Genomic DNA, 18,900 nt, shown 5'->3' with positions numbered 1-18,900 from the left:
AGTCAAAGAAGAAAGACCATATCTATTGAAGGTTTTAGCTTTGGTAGGGATTCAGATAGAAAAGAGATGAATATCTGAAAAAACATCAAGCGAAATCACTTGATTAAAAGTCTGATGTACACAGTACTTCAGCAAAGATAACATTTCAGTCACCAGACTTTTTGATAACGTACTCTATCACCTAAATATTTTTGAGCACACCTCCCAGTACGTGTACATTTTAAATTGACAAATTACCTACTTGCACTACTTTACTCATATATTTTATCTGTATTATAAACTATGCATATAAGTTAAAAACATTATATGAGAATTAAATATAAGGTGATCAAAGGGTACAAACTCTCAGTTATAAAATAAGTGACGGGATTGTAATGTATAGGGTGGTGACTGTAGTTCATAACACTGTATTGTATATTTGAGAGTTGCTAAGAGAGTAGATCTGAAAAGTTCAATAGTTCTCATCACAAGAAAAAAAAATTTGTAACTGTGTGGTGATGGATGTTAACTAGACATATTGTGGTGATCATTTCTCCATATATACTATATCAAATAACTTTGTTGTACACTTGAAACTAGTATAATGTTTTATGTCAATTAAAAAGAGTTAAATATAAATGGGAGTTCCTTCATGCAGCCTGTGAGCTGTCTTATATATGTCTTGAGGTTCATGGGCTGCATTATGGAATTGTGTAATATGGTGGGGTTGGATCACAAATTAGAGAATCTGGATTCTGGAAAAAAGTTACAAAAAAGTAACTTAAACCTCAGTAAGCATTCCTTTTTCTTGTTAGTAAAACAATATTTACGTTATAGGTGTATAGTGAGAATTAAATGAGATAATACTAGAGGTATTGTTTGGTTAAATAGTGAATAAAAATATTTAATGGCAGAGAATTGTATGGCCTGTGAAGGTCTGTAAAATAAATGTTAAGATTTGGCTTTGAAATAATTTTTATAACTTTATTAAAACCTAATGATAGTATAGCATATAGCTTTTCTAGGCTTGGATTATGGTTTTCAGAAACAAATATAGGAAATTATATCGAAAGAGTTAAAAGACCTTGATTAAAAAATTTTTTTTCTTAGGAGCCACATCATTCCTTTTTAAAAGGTTTATATTAATCGGACTCATGGAAGCACCTGGAAAAAATGAATCCTCTTCTATCCTATATATTTTTACTGTGCCTCTGTTGTACAAAGGATGCAAAAGGGATCACTACATTTCCTAAAATGGGGCTGTTTAAATAATTGGCTTTCTGTTGCTTCCAGTGTCAAAGAAAATTATGATTATTCCTTATTCGAAGGACGTTAATGGTGTTGGAGGTACTGACTTGAAAGGTGATGTATCAACTATATTTGTGGGTGTTTTATGACTTAATTTGTCATTTTTAGAAACTACATTGTGCTTTACTGAACAAGCTACATTTGGATAACAAAATTTGCAGTGAATTTCAGGAAGAGAGGTTTCTACTTTTTAAGAAAAGTATGTATTGTAAAGTATATAAAAAAGGCATTCACATGTAGTAATCACATGGATGCCTGAGCAGCATTGTATAATCAAGCAGCTAATTTTTCAGACACATCTTACCCCTCTCACAAATCAGAAAATAATGTAATTTTATTGTTAAGAGCCCTCTTCTCTCTCCCCTGCAATTTAATTAATACTTGTTAAGAAGAAGTAGCTGTCAGATTAGAATTGAATTTTTGAATTTTCTATTGTCTTATGATGGAGTGGCAATCTAAATCTTATTTAGGTATATTATTTTCAAGAACTTTTAAAATGATAATTTCTCAGCTTTTCTGATTATGAAGAGAAAGTTTTAGCACTTGAATAAATAGATTGAATGGTTAATTATTTCCATAAAAGGCAATAATAGAGAAGCCATTTTAAAAAGAAAACAATGAAGATATTTTTAAGTAAGAATAGCTGTTATCCTCAAATTGTATTGTTTTGCTCAAAAATTTTGGTGATATATACCTTTAGGGTTAGGTACAGGCAGCTTGTAAGTTTCTGTGGTATTTCAAAGTGTGGTAAAACAATCCTTGGAAAGGCAGTAGCAAAACAAGCCTAGATTCATTACTAATATTTTACTTTTCTGAAATCATTCATTTATTCTACAAATATTTATCACATTTCTACATAGTAAGTACTGAGGATATCGTGGCCAAAAGGTAGACACATGGCCCATGTTAGAACTTATATTCTAACAGGAAAGTACATAAACATACAAAAAATAATTGTTCTAATGAATATTAAGGAGATGAACAGTGGACTGAGATGGAAAGAGTAGTGAAAAAGTACCTACTTTGAACATAAATGCTGTCTGAAAAGGACTATCTGAGGAACTGGTACTTAAACTGAAATTAAAAGAAAGAGAACTAGCTACAAGATTTAAAACGGAATAATTTTTAGAAAGCTCACCATTTATTTGTCTTCTTTGATATCTCTCAATAAGTTTTAAAATGTTTTTTTCTAAAATGGTCTTCTATATCTTTCCATAAATTTATTCCTAAGTACCTTATGTTTTGCTGGTATTTATCATAAATTATATATTTAAAATGTTTTATTTTCTAACTTTTTTTGAGCCAGAGTATAGAAATATAATTCACTTTAGCATATGTATCTTATATCCAGCAATCTTCTAAATTATTTTTAGTTTTAATAATTTCTTTGTACGTTCTTTGGGATTTTCTGTGTAGAAAACCTTATGGGTATATATTGATAGTTTTGTCTCATTTATTCAATCTTTATACCTTGTATTTATTTTTTCATTTCTTATTGAGCTGGCTAAAAAATGCATTGTAAAGTTATTAGTGATGGGACATCCTTGTATTATCCCTGATGCTAAAGTAAATGCTTTCAGGATTTTTTCCATTAGTATTGATGTTTGCTAAACGTTTTAAAGTATATATATTTTAATCAGGTTAAGGCAGTTTTTATTTACTCCTACGTGATGAGAAGTTGATTCATAAGTGGCTGTTCAAATTTATTGTGTGGATTCCTGTACCGACTCATTGTAAGTGTATGATTTTTCTTCATCATTCACTTAATGTGGTGATTTACACTGAGAGATTTTCTCATTTTAGCCATCCTTGGATCACTGGGATAAATTCAACTTGGCCCTTGCTGGATTTGGCTACCTCAACTTTTAGGACTTTTGTGTTTATATTTCTGAATAAGAATGATTTGTCATCATGTTGTATATTTCAAACATATACAATTTTTTTTTCTTTGTCAATTATACCTCGATAAAGCTGGGGGCAGGGGGAGAGTGATTTGTAATTACCATTGCTTGTACCAGAAATGTCAGTTTTTGTATCCAGGTCATGCTATCCTTATAAATTCTACACGCTAGACTAATTTGTGTGAGATTGCTATCATTCATTAGGAAAATAACTCTTCCAATAATGCATTAGGAGCAGACCCTTGTAAGTTCTTCGGATGTTAGGAGCTCAGTTATGGTATTGGAGAGACTCTAAATTTTAATCATGCTGCCCACATGAACTTACTGCTGTACTTGTAAATAGAGACAGTCATAGGGTGAGGAAAAGGGGTGCTTACTTGCCACTAGTTGTAGATTATAATGTCAGGGATAAGTGATGAAGGATGGGTTGATTAAATAGTCAGAGACGGTGGTTCTTTCTTAGAGAGGTAAGTGAAATTTTCCCTAGACTGCTGTTTAGCAGTGATAGATCAAAGTCGTTGAAAAAAGTTTGACTTTCCTTCTATCATCCTGGCAGCTATTCCTGGAGAAATAGACTATGGGGAAGCTGCTTTCTCAATCTGTAATTTTTATAAATGATACTTTGATAAAACTTGGTAATCATGGCAATTAACTCACCTAGAATTATCATGCCAAAGCGTATTAATCTTTATTAAATATGTAGTTCAGTAGTCAAGCAGATTTCCTTCTAACACATTGTAATGCAGTGTGTAGTTCAAACATTTTTATGAAAAGAGTTTACTTTCTTTGGTATAGGAAAGTTGGAATGTATACCTCAGTAGTCTGAGAGACCCATTCGTGGCGAGTGCAAGATCAAAATTTCATTAAGGTGTCCTGTTTGAAAGTTTCATATGAATATCACTACTCCATAATATATTTATGTTTATGTTAATTTAAAAATATTTTTCTCTGATCTCCATAAAAGATCTATGACAAGATTATGCCACATTTATTTATGACATTGGCAATCCTTTATGTTATCACTGAGTATTGATGTGGATATAGAAATCCCAATTTAAGAAACACACATTAAGTCATTCTGTACTGGTCTCATCATGAAACTATCAGAATTAGGAGGACTTTCTGATTTAAGTAAAGATGTACCTCTATGACATCAGTGTGCCAAAAATTGAGTGAGAAAAGAAGGAAAATATTTCACATAGGGGCACTGTGTCTAGCGTGGTACTCTTGGCACATAGTACGTGCTCAACAAATAGTTCTTGAAGGAACTAATATGTTTTCTAAAAACTGATCTCTGGTAAATAAGAAAAACTAAAGGCATAAGAGAATGTTTGGAAGTATAGGGGGTCTTCTTAAGTTGCTGGACAGGTTTTTTTGGTTACTAGGAAGTATATTTTAAGGAACTTTCAGAATCAGTGTGGGAAGAGCCATCTGCATTGCTTGTCTTAGGGTTTTATCATTCCATAAATTAGCAAGATACTAATATTTCTTGTATTAGAGTGGAATAATTTATTGACGTAATGTGGTAACCTAGTTCCTCAAAATGGAGGTAATTTCTGGACTTCTTGGCCTTGCCCATCTGATTTGGAGGAGAGCCTGATTGGAATGGCCTTACATAGACTTTTTGGCATGGCCACATTGTCCATTCAGCCACCAATACTCCCAGGCATATTGGAGCATTTGGGGAGCTTTCTGAGCTATTAATGTCTCTTTGTTTCTGCTATGGCTGTTCCTTTTATATGCATGTCCTCAGTAAGTATTCCCTAACATAGTAGAAGTGAGTGAGCTGGCAGATTCAGTCAGGACATTTCCGAGACCCTAACAATTGTCCTTCCATAATCACTCTGGAGTGCCACTCTAACCCTAACATGTATTAAATGCTTAAGTCCCAGGCACTTTGCTAACATGTTGTTCAAAAACAATCCTGTGAAGTAGGTACTTTATTTTTCCTCATTCTACAGATGAGGAAACGGCAGCCTATCACAGAACTGAATTTAGTTAACTAAGGTCAACACGGTCAAGATTATCACCCATGGATTTCAGAGCGCAGGCTCTAGATCACTGTCCTATAAATGTGTGTGATTATGAAATTTTTAAAATTCATGGAAAAAAGAGAAGAGGAGGTAAATAGAACTTATTAATACCATAAGGCAACTGAGAAAGATGCAGTAAGGATATTTATTAGATATAAAGATACATTTCCTTTTCTGGGGAAATTTTTGAATCTAGATGTTCTGGATTTCTTAAAATTTACGTTGGGAGGTACTTCCTTTTTTTTATGCAAAAAGAACAAGCTCATTGATAGACTCTAAGGTAGTTGGTAAGGTGACATAGAGGGAATGCCCAATGCAGTGTGGATCTGAAACCCCTACTATGTTGTAAGCTCCCAGCAACAGGGACCTTCCCTCTCGTATTCACCCCTGTGCTCTTGGTCATGTTCCTGGGCTAATGCCTGGGACACAGTAAGCACTTAAAGATTTGTTGAATGAATGTTTACTTTTATTCTCAATTTATTTGTTCTTTCATCTTATTGAAGGTAATAAGAAACTGTATTTTGGAGGAGAATAGAGGTTTAAGGAGCACAAATAAATAAAATTAAAGTGGGGGGGCAGGAAATATTTTTTTTTAAAAATCAACTTAGATTGAGTTTGCCAAATAATTCAAGAGAAGAAAAGCATAATTGAGAGCTGGTGGAAGGATGTTGAAAGTGCACTGTTACATGGACCCACGTTCATCGTGTGCAAAGTCTACTTTGTAAGACTTGGACCAGCTAGATGCGGGGGAAGAAATCTACCTCTAAGAGTTACGAAGAAAGTTAAATGAGATGCCACGTGTGACATGCAGCTCAGGACCTGATCATAGTAGGGACTCAGCATTGCTGGTGAGCAGGCAGATGTTAAGAATGTGCAACATACATGCACAAACACAGCTCCTTTTCCTAACTCTATCCCTCACCATAGCTTCGAGACACCTCTTGTAAATTCCTCTTTTTCTTACTAGCAGACCATTCTTGATAACGTTAGAGACAAAGAAATCAAAGATAATCAGAAGGCTATCCAGCAAGAATGTAAAGGAAATCGGGCTGTTTGTCATCTCCTCCTTAGTAGTAAAGGTGATTTCACTCATCTGACTGGCTAGGTAGTTACCCATATCTTGTGCCATCCCTCCAAAAGTTAATTGCTGTCTTTCATAGTCCTTGCCAAATCTAAAGCTATTCTAAAGTAATGCCTAAATACCTGCACTTCTCTGCCAGAAAGTCCAGATAAGCTCTCAGAGTCCATTTGCAGGAGGACATAGTATAGCCAAGCAAATCCAGTGGAATAATTCTTATCTCTATTAGTAAATGTAAGAGTTCTTGCCTCTGTATTGAAAATATATTGAGAGAAATAGCATCAAAAGATCAACCTTAAATCTTAAGAGCAAAAGGCCTACCTAATCATCTTTAAGCACACTTTAATCTCTAAGAAAAGCCCGATTATTTTTTCATGTTTAGTGTTAGATCAAATATACGTACTCTAGATACATTGTATTTACCTCTTAAATAGTTTATGAGTATACAGGTAATCCCATTTTTGTCTCCAAACTTTATTTATTATAAAATATTTTTGGAGATGTATATTTGTAGAGTATGTTCTTTTTAAAAATATTTTAAAATATTTTTCATATTTTATTCACTACCCTATTTTATTTGCTACCCTAACTTTGTGATTATACAGTTCACATCTGTAATATTTTATTTATAAATAAATAGATGTTTCTGATATAATTTCCAAGACAACATTTTGTCACAAAGGAAAAAACTTGTCTTTATTATGGGATTCTAAAATGTTCTATCACTTATATCTTTTTTATTGTTAATAAAATATGAATTATCTGTGAAAAAAATTTTATATTTTAATCATTTGCTTAAAGAAAGGTAATAAATAAACTGTATTTGCATGGATTTATCTAACTTTTCTATAAAAATCCATCTATTTCTGATGGGTGTACTTATGGGAAAATATGTTCTTGCAAATTTAAATGTATAAAAGTCATAGAAAATTAAAATCTATAAAAGGCCTATTTTAATAAAAATTATTAAAATGTTATAGGGTTTCTGGATTGGTTTCGTTTTGTAAAGTCAGCTTTGAGGGAATAAGGAGGAAAACCTCCAAGGTGGTTAAATGGGTTTGAGCGATTCAGTGCACCTGTGGTTGTCTTAGCAGACATGTGCTTCAAAAATTGAGTAACTGTTAAAAATAGTGTAATGGTCTATAATCGTAGAAATGGTCCACAGGGCTATTTCATTAGAATGTAGGCTTTATTTCCTAGCAGTAATGAATGATCTGAGTGGATTCATCCAAATTATTTTACCCACTTTCCCACATGACCTGTGACAAACATTCATGACATGATATAACCAGGGTTCAGAGCTATATAACTGACGTGGACAGAACCAGTATGTCAGTTCTTGGCCCTTTAGCCGTCAGACCATTCTCTAGATAATCTTGAACTGAATCAAAGAAACAAAACAAGCTCAATCTAACAAGTAAAGGAGGGGCACCCTTCAGCTGAATCTAGGATATATCCAAGTTGATGGGATATGACATGAACCTCATGCATCTTTTATTCTTTGATCTGACACCCACCTCCTAGACTGTACTTTTCATGGATGAGAAATAATGAAGCATAGTAATTAAATATTACTTTAACATTTAATATGTTGATGTTAATGGTGGACTATTTTTAGCATGATCATATTTTTCTCTTTTTTTCATTGTTATTTCCTTTATTTTTTTTCTCCATGACCCTGTTCCTTCTCAGGGATGAGTACTTTTTTTTTTCACTTTGTAAGAGTTATAGTAAGAATTTTTAGTGAAACATGTCACAAGGCTGACCTCCAAAAGTTGTTTGATGTATACCTCGCCCTGCAAGACTATTACTGTTGGCTTTAGGCCTTCATTTCCTATCTCACCCTACCCCACCTGTTCTTCCAGTGAATGCTATCCAGTTAAAAATATCAGATAATCTTATCTTTTCTTCCAGTGCCCACCCATACTTAGTCAGTTGCCAGCCCCTACTGATTCTGTGTCTCAGGATCTCCTCCTCTCAGTATCCCCTGTATCAGGAATCTCATTGTTACTGCTGCTTTCCTGGTCCTGGTTTGAAAATCCAAACACCCCCCAGGGAAATCCCTTTAGTACCTGGCAGCTGCCTCTCTTTCCTCTTTTGCTATTCCCCTACTCACACTCTAGGTACCAACCTTGACAGACCACCTTCGATTTTTTAGAAACTTCAAAGTAAACATGCTTCTAGGACTATACACACTATTTGCTTCACATGAACTGCATTTCACATTTTCTGTATCCAGTTGTTGTTTTTTTTATTTCTCCCCTTAGGCATGAGTCCTTGAGGGCAAGGTCTGTTTTTTCACCCTTCATCTTAGTTCCTAACAGAGACTAGATGGATGCTGAGTGAATGCTGCAGGATGAGTGAGTGGGAATGAACCAAATCCTCATCATTTTTATTGCTGTCTCCATAGTCCCAGTGCAGGTTAATTGGTTTCCTTTCTTCCCCTCCTCCTCCCTTTCTCTTTTAAGCATCCTTGCATATCTCTGACTCAGGAATCTATCTGAAGTATACTTCAGCCCTGGTCAAAAACTTTCGGTAGCTTACCTTTTCCTACAGAATCCATTTCATGCTCAATAGCATTTACACCCTCTAGTGGTCAATCTTCAATCAGCCTGTCCAGCTGCATTTCCCGTGTTTCTTCTTGCCCACCTCCAGCCTCCAAACCTATCTCTTATCCATTGTTTTGTCACACTCTGTAACATAACATCCCTGCGGTTTTATTTATGCCATACCCTCATCCAGGTGTCTTCTTCCCCACTCACTGCCTAGCATATTAACACTTGGAATGTCCCCTACCAAAGTTGGAATTAATCCTCCATGCTGTATCTTTCTATATACTACTTTAATTTTTTTCCTCTATTATGATATATATCACATTCTGCTTTGTATTATAGCCTTTGGTTTTTGTTTTATTTTTGCATATCTGCATTCTAAAAGATAACAAACTCCTTAAGGTAAGAGCTGAATCAGTTTAACCTTGAAAGCCACACGCAAGCTAGCTTGGGGCTATTCACTCACTATGGAAAGAGCATGTATTTTCACTTGAATCTCCATGATGCCACAAAAAGCTGTGTGATCTCTTTTATTTCTTTCTCCCAGTTTCCCAGCTTGTAAAAGGAAGATAATATTACCAAATTTGCAATATTATTATGCAGATTAAATGAAATAATATATGTAAAGTATATAGCTTAGTACAGTGGCCCATGGCAGAAATACAATAAGTGGTCATTATTATTGCTGCTTTTTCTGGTGCTATAGTAGGTACTCGCTATTGAAGAAGGATATTTTTTTGTTTGCCTGAGCTCTTAGTATTAATGGTTTTCACTTAATTATATGGCTCATTTCTAGCTGAATATAACTGAAGCTAGAGATTACCCATTAGCCTTGCAGTTAAATCTAAATCTTTATTTTTCACTATATTATAATCTTTTATTACTTATTCTGATATTACAACATTTTCCTGGCAAAAAGGATTGCTTCCTTCTTCAGTTTTTCCACCAACAGAGGGCCAAGTCGTTTCCAGTATTTGTGAAATGAATGATTCAAGCTTTAATCCTTTTAAACTCAGTCTTTTCTATGCTGCTTTCCGGTAGAAACTATAATTCCCTACTTTTAGAGTTATTGAAACCTGCTCTGTGGTTAGAGGGGTGCTGAAGCACTAGAGGGGCTTCTTTGGCCCGCCAGGTGCCTAACACGTTACTCTCCCACTTCGGTGAAATTTTGTTCATTGTTTATGTTGAGAGCTCGGATCGCACCATCTAAATGCACAGTTCCTTGTACCAAAGAACTTGCTAAAAGTGCAGTCAACTAAGGGAAGGGAAATCTAATAATATGCCTTTGTAAATTGGTAGGAAAGATAATAGTCCAGATCCTTCCTAATTTGAATTAAGTGTTTTGTGCTTATTATCAATTAGAGTTTCTTCAAGTCAAAATTAGGGGAAGATGACTCAGTGTGAGGAAATACCTAATGTCTCTTTTTTCCTTTTCTAACTAAAATAATGATGGAATCATCAAAGAAATAAAAAGTGGTCAGTGTATATATATATATATATAGCCTCCAAAAAAATGACAGGAATTGATCATGTATGTTTAGAACATCTGTATCCTCTTCTACACTGATGAGAGTAAATCAAGAAATAGCACTAGAAATTAAGACCTAGACCCTGGCAAAGAAATGGTATATTTCCAGAGACCAAAATACTGGAAGAGGAGAGGGAATCCAGTTCCATTTCACCAACTGATGATGATGGTGGTAATGGTGGTGGTACTGGTGGTAATGGTGGTAATGATGATAGTAATAGATACAGTTTAGTAGAAAAATTGTCAGGCACTGTGCACATCAATGAATGTGTTCATTATCTCAGGCAACTTTTAATAAAAATCCCTTCGAGATAGGTAGTGTCATTTTTATATTCATTTTACAGATGAAGAAACTAGGGCTTCAAAAAGTACTCTTACCCAGTGTCACACAGCTTGTGAAAGACAGACGTGGGGTCTGCGATCAGTCTAACCTATCATTAGTCATCTTAATCCCAGTGCCATGCTGATCAGGCTACAAAGCTTCTTTCTGTAGGTGGGAGTGAAGTCAGAGAACAGGACAGGACTTCTTTAGGAATGCAGTAGCTCTGGGCCAGAGCAGAAGCACCAACCAGCCTGACTACCACTAACAAGGGCTTTTAGGAGAGGGAGTTGCAGATTGAAAAGGGGAAGACTTTGTTTAAATCCCTTACGGCAGTAACACCATTTTAAGCTCCATCAGGAGGGGAAGGAAGGTAGAATATATGATTTAGATACTGTGTTTCCTGAAGCCACTTTCAGTAAAGAACTTTGCCAGTAATCCCACTCCACTCCAGTGCATGGCACTTTTAGACTGCAAAACCTAAGCAGAGGAGAAAAACAGTGCAGTTACAGTTGGTGTAGGTACCTCTTGATCCTAGCTATAAACAAAGACACTTTTCTAATCATCTCCATCGGGCTGTGAAAATGGCAAGATTCCATCCAACAACCCAGAGGAGTGAGGTTTTGTAACCGGCCCCTGAGCTTTCTCCGGATCCTGTTTGAGTTTGGCCTGTCAGTAAAATTTTACCTTAGCTTATTCTCCAGCATCCGCAGTCCACCATGAGAAATCCCATTAACATCCTTTTAGACAAATTCTCTGTGATTAAGCAAAATAATTACCCCCAAAGAGTCATACATACCCATAAAGTAATAAATGGCCTCACTGAGATAGTTTACAAACAAAATAAGAAAGTGAAAAAAACACATCTTCCCGCCACACACAAAACATGAAAACCAACCTTACTACTGAAATAGATCTCCCATAGGTAATAAAAGATTTATATAATACCAAATGTCTATTCTTAGGGAAACAAAAGCAAATATGGCTGCAATGAAATAAAGTCAGCAGTGAAATTTCACAGCAAAATATTGACAAATGAATAAAAAGAATATTTCAAACAAGCATTGGAAGTAAAATAACACTTTTTTGATTCTAAGACATACATTTTCACATTTTAGCATGTCTGTAATGGGGACCTTCTTAAATGATAGCCTCTTTCAAATACTCGGAGGCAAGGAATAGTGGTAACGTATTATATGCCCCTTTTAAAACATGGGAGAGGTGGTGTCATTTCTGCTTGAATCTCTCTGGCTTTGGGTCTCACTCAATAAAACCTAAGATCTTTACCATGGACTGCATGGCTCAGTAAGATCTGGTCACCCACTGCTTCTCTGACCTCATCTCCTAAGAGCTTCCCTCTTTTTTAACTCTGCCACCTGCTACAGCCATGCTGGTCTCCTTATTCTTCTTGGACCATCCAGGCATGCTTCCACCTCTAGGCCATTGTCCTGTTTCTTCCTCAGCCGGGAATGCTTTTCTGATTAAGAACCCCATGGTTCACTCTCACATCAACTTCAGATATTTATTCAAATGACAGTTTCTTATTTAGGCTTTCTCCAGCCATCTTATCTAAAATTGCATCATTCTTATACTCCCTATCTACTTTTCTGCTTCGTTTTTCTTTTTGACACTTATTATCAAATGATAGTTCATATTTCATTTATCTTGCTTATGGTTTGCCTCTCCCCAGTTGAATATCAGCTCCGGTAAAAACAAGGATTTTTGTCTGTTGTCTTCACTGTTGAATCTCCAAGTCCTAGAATAATGCCTGGTATGGAGAAGGAACTTAATAAATAAATGTATGCTGACTATATGAATAAATCTATGTATATAAAATATGCATAAATATATAAAAATTTATATAAATATGAATGTGCTAAATATAAAGCAATAAATTGATGGGTTCCATGCTCAAAGGTTGGTGGGTAAGTTGGGGAGGAGGTATGACTGTCACACTCAGCCTGTCTAATGGAGCGTGGACTAGGTGTCAGGTGTCTTGTGATATAAACCTGCCTCTGTTACCAGCTGAGTGGAATGTGACAAGTTAATCCCCTGGGCCTCCAGGTTGGACTACATAATCTATACGGATGTTATAACATGTCAGTTAACTGAGCATTCTGCTAAAAACAGCGGAAAAATGAGGAGTAGGAAGGGGAAGCTGAACATGTGAAACCATATCTTTTTTTTTATATAAGCAGATATTCATTTTTAATTATTATTTATTTATTTATTTTTGGCTGTGTTGGGTCTTTGTTTCTGTGCGAGGACTTTCTCCAGTTGCGGCAAGCGGGGGCCACTCTTCATCGCGGTGCGCGGGCCGCTCATTATCGTGGCCTTTCTTGTTGCGGAGCACAGGCTCCAGACGTGCAGGCTCAGTAGTTGTGGCTCATGGGCCTAGTTGCTCCGCAGCATGTGAGATCTTCCCAGACCAGGGCTCAAACCCGTGTCCCCTGCATCGGCAGTCAGACTCTCAACCACTGTGCCACCAGGGAAGCCCCCAACCATATCTTTTAACATAAATATTTCATCACAATCAGTGGTAATTAGAGAGTTATTGCAAAAAAATTTTGGAATAACTTGTAGTCCAATTTCCTTTGCTTTATAAATAGTGTAACTGAAGCCCAAGATTAGAGAGATTTAGGTAAAGTCAAGTGCTAATTGGTGGCAGACCTTAGAACTCTACTTGACATCTCTGAATCCAGTGTTCTCTTTACTTTAGTTAGTATACAGGGTAAATACTGGTGACTTTTCAAAAAAAGTATTTTTCTTAAACTGTTTTTTATAATATTCAGCTTAGACTTTAAGAATTCACTTAGTGGCAGGAATACATAGATCAGTTGATCTCTTTGTGATCTAATTCAGCTTACGGAAGAGATTGGAAAACTGGAAGATAAAGTGGAGTGCGCTAATAATGCCTTGAAAGCAGATTGGGAAAGATGGAAACAAAACATGCAAAATGATATCAAGTCAGCATTTACAGATATGGCTGAGGAGAATATCCACTCTTATGAACAGGTAATTAGTGATATGTGGTATTGCTTCATTTTTAAAATGTTATCCTCTCTCTTACTTTCTATATGTCTTATGTTGAAAGAGTCTGTTCAGGAACCAAGTGTCACATTCAGAAGCCTCTTCGGTGGCTCAGTGCCAGTGGAGTTGCCAGTTAATATAGTAACGCTGAACCCACCCACTGACACAAATGTGTATATGTGGAGGGAGGGTGATAAGTTTTCCTTCCTACACAGCATGCCCAAGTACCTAATTTGAGCTGAGCTTGATGTGAGAAAGAATTATGCTACCATTTTATTGTGTCTGTTTTCCCCTCAGCTTCTTGTTTTGGAAGGATTTGAATTCTTCAAAAGCACTTGCACATGCTTCCTAATGATTCTCCTATCTTATTTCCTTTTCCTCTCTTTTTCTTGTATTAAAAAGGGTTTGCAAAATGAGGAAAGGACCAAAGGTTTGAAAATTAGTTCAGGGCTTATACGTTATGTCCCTGCCATCCCTACCATGCCTTCTGTAGCTATTCAAAAAATCAAAAAAGGAGCATTAGTTCAGTTTAGTTTATAGTTCAGTTGTTTTTTTTTTTGGTTTGTTTTTTAATTCAGGAAAGAGCCTAGTCAACATTTTTCTTTTCAAATGATTACCTTTTTTGAACAACTAACAATTCCGCAAAGTAGTTATTATTTTAAATGAATTTTATGCTATCACTTTCTTCATCTAGCATATTCTGAGAGTTTTATAGTTTTAATTCTTACATTGAGGTATTTGACCCATTTTGAGTTAATTTTTTTTTTATATAGTATGAGGTAGGGGTACAACTTCATTCTTTTTCTTTTCTTTTTTTTAATATTTATTTATTTATTTTGGCTGCGCTGGGTCTTGGTTGTGGCATGCGGACTCTCAGTTGCAGCATACACGCGGAATCTAGTTCCCCGACCAGGGGTCGATGATGGGACCCCTGCACTGAGAGTGCGGAGTCTTACCCACTGGACCACCAGGGAAGTTCCCATTCATCTAGCGTATTCTGAACATACTTTTCCTGGAAGGTATATTTTAAACATACATCTTTAACCTTATCTCTGACTGAATTAATGACTATACAAAATTGATACATTAAGAGAATTATTTTATCCTTTGAAGTCTATAGTGCTTGCTAGTTTAAAGGTACTTTAAACTAAAATATTTATATTTTGCAAGATTATCTAACTGATACTGATATTTTCATTCAACAAGAATTACTTGAGCCCCTACTACCACCAGACACTGTGTTGGGCCCTGGAGAGACCACAGTATGCAGGACAAACACGGTCCCTTTCTCATGTAGTTACAGTCAATAAGAGAAACAGTCAATTAAAATAAAACGTTATGATAATAAAGTATAATAAGTTCCAAGATAGAAAGACATTGCAGGGAAAGAGGAAGATTCCTCAGAGGATGTGTTTAAGCTGAGACCTTAATGAATGATGAATGAGAGGTAGCCAGATAAAGATGTGAGTAAGAGAGTTCCAGGCAGAGAAAAGACGAGAAGTGAGAGAGTACATGTTCAAATTACTGAGGTTCTCTTTGAAGGATGGTGGAGTGGAGGTAATGTTGAGTTGAAAAAGGAGGCTTGTAGAGGAGGAAAAATTTTCCTCAATCCTCTTAGGATTCCTGGCTGGGTCTGAAAATGAAACTGACAAAGATAAATTAACAGGAAAAATGTATATATGTTGATTTAATGTAAGTTCTTTGTGGTACAGGAGCCTTCATGAGCAAATCTAGACCAGAAGAAACAGATCTGATTATTTCTACACTAAGTTTGATGAAGAGTGGGCTGTCATGTAGAAATAGGGTAGGTTAAGGAGTATGAGTTAAGTGAAATAAACTGGAGGGAATTTAGCAAGTCCTTTTTGTTAGGAGTCTTCTCAGTGTCCCTTTGTCTTTGGAGGTAAAGATGCTTCTTTTTTCCTCTGGGCATAAGGAGGCCACCTCTTGTATGAGGGTTTTATGACCTGCTTCGTGAGATAAGGGTTGGAAGAAGGTCAAAGTGACCTTTCTGCTTCTGCCATATTCTCAAACTCATTCATCTTAATATGCCAACATGTCATATTTTACATTAGTATGTCCTGAACGCTATTAGGCTGAAGAGGGCCTTATAAGCTTTGTCTTTTATTTTTCATTCTAAGGGAAATGGGGAATGCCATTGAAGACTTTTCAGCAGGGAAGAGACAATATCTATTGCACTTGCCTTTTAGAAAGATCACACTGGCTATATGGGTCAGAGTGGAACAAAACTAAACATGTTGAACCTAGTTAGAAAACGTAGCAACAAAGACAGAGATGTGAACTGACATAGAGGTCTCATGGCAGTGGGCTAGAGATTAGTGGACAGATTCAAGTGATTTTCTTTATAGCAGGTAGGATTGGAAAGATCATTTTCTACCTCTCCTATTTTTTTATTCTACATTAACAACCTTAAGTAAATTCAAGTCTCTAAAAGGAATTTCTCATAAATCTCAGATTTTGAAATGATTTAAAATATTTCTGTTGGATAAAGCGCATTTATCAACATAGGCTTTTTTTACCACTTAACTCTTTAAATCCACAGAAATAACTTTATCTCTCCTTTACAATAGAACCTGTCCACACTGACCTTATAGTAGTGTTATGACAATTAATTGAAATAATTTTTAAGAAAATGCCTTGAAAATTAAGATATACAATATACTATAAGTGATTGTGATTATAAAACATAAGTATATTAGGTTATAAAAGTCATGTGACAAATGCACCTACTATGTTTTCCTTTCAATGATAAAGTCTGCAAAACTTTTCTAAGTTTGCTTTTTTATTTTTTTAAGAGAAAATGTTCATGGCAATTCCATTGAACTCCAAATGAAATGTTTGAGTTTTGACTATACCTGTCACATAAATACATATTTTTGTCACGCTCATAGGTTGCACTCAGTTTATACAAAATACAGTTTTATTAGAAATAGTTAAATTAGCATCACTGTGCCATATTGCAAACTTTGTTCTTCACAGCAGTTTATATCAGTATGTTTTTCACCCTTTCCTCCAAATGAATTATATTTCTACATGTTGCTAAAATTATATCAAGTGTACTGCATCTTAGATGTATATATTTGGAGGAATCTCTGGTTTTCTTTATTATAACTTCACAAGATCCCTACAGCTCCAGTTATTTATTGTTTTTTTTCCTAAGTGAATAACTCTTAACTGATTTGACACATCAGTCCAAGCATAATCAGGAAATTGGGGCCCTTATATAATCACGGCTTCCTAACTAACACACAAACTGTGTGGCCTGAAACAGCAACAGTCTGCTGTTATCTGTTAACTTCAGAATATCTCAGATATACAACGATGTGAAATATTGCAGAATCTTTCCAGTCCCTTTTTAATTTAATCATATTATTATGGAAATACTTCTGTTTTCATCAACATTTGTAAAAATAAATCACCAAAGGGGCTTGTTCCTAGTGTGATAGAAGAAATGGGGTATAAACATTTGCCTTTGGACTTTTATGAAGTAAAATGGTCACAGTTTGTTTACAACTTAAAATTTAAATATTAAAATGAAAGAGGAAAATCAGTTTGTAAATATGAGATATAGGTCTGTATCAGAAACCAATTATTGTCATATTGAAATATTATACTTAGATGTGTGAATTTACTTGGAGACAGTTGACACCGAATATAAGACAGGTATCTCCAAATAAACTCTGAGTAGGTGAAATGAAGCTATTCCCAATTTTGTTCTATATGACCAATAACTAAGAATAAATTTGAGTCTTTTTATAAAAACAAGAATAATGAAACAATAAAACAAAAATCCAGTTGAACATAGGTGAATAATTTCAAAGTATCTTGGTATCCAGATAACCAAAGAAAATTATTTCTTGCTAAAATGTGAAGGGATGCTGAAACCATAAAATATGACATGCTGGATAAAGTACGTGGACATTTTGTAATTGTTCTTTAGTAGGTACAAAAGAGTGTAAGTTTCAATTGTTGATGATACTGATGGTGATGATTATGATGATGGTGAAGAGATTTGAAAGGAAGTACTCCTTGGTAGGTATTATAAACTGAAAGAATATACCCTTTGAAAGTTTAATTTTAATATCATAATCATGGAAAGATCGCATAATGTTAATTTTTGCCAAGTAAAACTGTTTGTAGTTAAGTGAATATAATACTTGAAGTAATAAAATTTGTTTCTTTGCACAGTTTATTTTAGAATTATTAGTTAATGTATGAAAGTCGTTTCAGAGCCTCATTTTCTGGTTTGAAAATTAATACATGCACATGAAAAACAAAAAAATGACAAGAGCTAAGTACCCAAATGTATAAAGAGGAAATAAAGAATGCCCATAACCTTATCTCCTAGAGAAGGCTACACTTAAATGCAATTATAGAAAAATAATTTGCTATATGCAGATAAAAATATTTTAAAATTTCTGCATGGTTCTTTTCGAATGTGTCAACATAAAAACATATGTTACTTATTTGTGTCATGATGATTATAGTGGATATGTATTATTTTGAGTTCTGTATTTTTTATTTGTTTAAACACTTCTCTATATAACGACATAATCTTCTAGTACATCATGTTAACATACCTTTATTAGTGAAGAGAACTACTAATAATTAAGCACTTATGTAAATTTTTTGCTCTCATTAATAATACTATTAAAAATAATTATGAACACTAGACTTAAAATCTTTTTTGATAAGAATTTCAAGAAATAACCAGGTTAGAGGTCGCTTCATTTCAAATGCTATCAGTCTTATTTAAGAATGTCAATTGCCTCATGTAAAATCATTCATTTAAGATTCAATTAACATCAAAACCCTATGCTAAGCAACATTCAAATTCAAAATTAAATCTTGCCCTTAGGGAAGAATAATAAGTATATGTATTTTTCACTTGATTTATACAGCTTTACAATGTATTACTTTTTTTAATGGAAGAATATTTAAATTAGTTTTTTTTTTACTTGAATGGTAATGAGCTGGCTTAATAGAAGGGTTCTATCATTACTGAATAATAAAAATATATGTATCTACATGGACATCTAGGAAGCAGAAAAGCAATTATAGTATAGGACGTTTTCTCTAAGATAAATGAAGAAAAAATATCATTACAAGCGTTCACCATCAAGCCAAACCAATAGTACAACTAATGCTTTCCTA

General features: G+C 34.7%; 1 protein-coding gene across 7 annotated transcripts in view; it reads left to right on the top strand.

Annotated features, from left to right (window-relative positions):
• The window catches only part of SNX7 (sorting nexin 7), a 97,248-nt gene that overhangs the window by 64,062 nt on the left and 14,286 nt on the right, over positions 1–18,900 (top strand). For 3 of the 7 annotated variants that reach the window (XM_082834489.1, XM_082834493.1, XM_082834491.1), the window contains one exon: positions 13,561–13,713. In XM_082834489.1, coding sequence (XP_082690615.1) covers positions 13,561–13,713 — 153 coding nt within the window. Of the gene's footprint in view, positions 1–13,560; positions 15,699–17,686; positions 18,879–18,900 lie in introns of those variants that run through there. The other 4 variants (XM_082834490.1, XM_082834488.1, XM_082834492.1 and 1 more) reach the window with 3 other exon arrangements.

The sequence above is a fragment of the Leucopleurus acutus genome (genome assembly GCF_964270905.1).
Source record: "Leucopleurus acutus genome assembly, chromosome: 2".
Lineage (NCBI taxonomy): Eukaryota > Metazoa > Chordata > Mammalia > Artiodactyla > Delphinidae > Leucopleurus > Leucopleurus acutus.
This window is presented reverse-complemented; position numbering and strand designations above follow the sequence as displayed.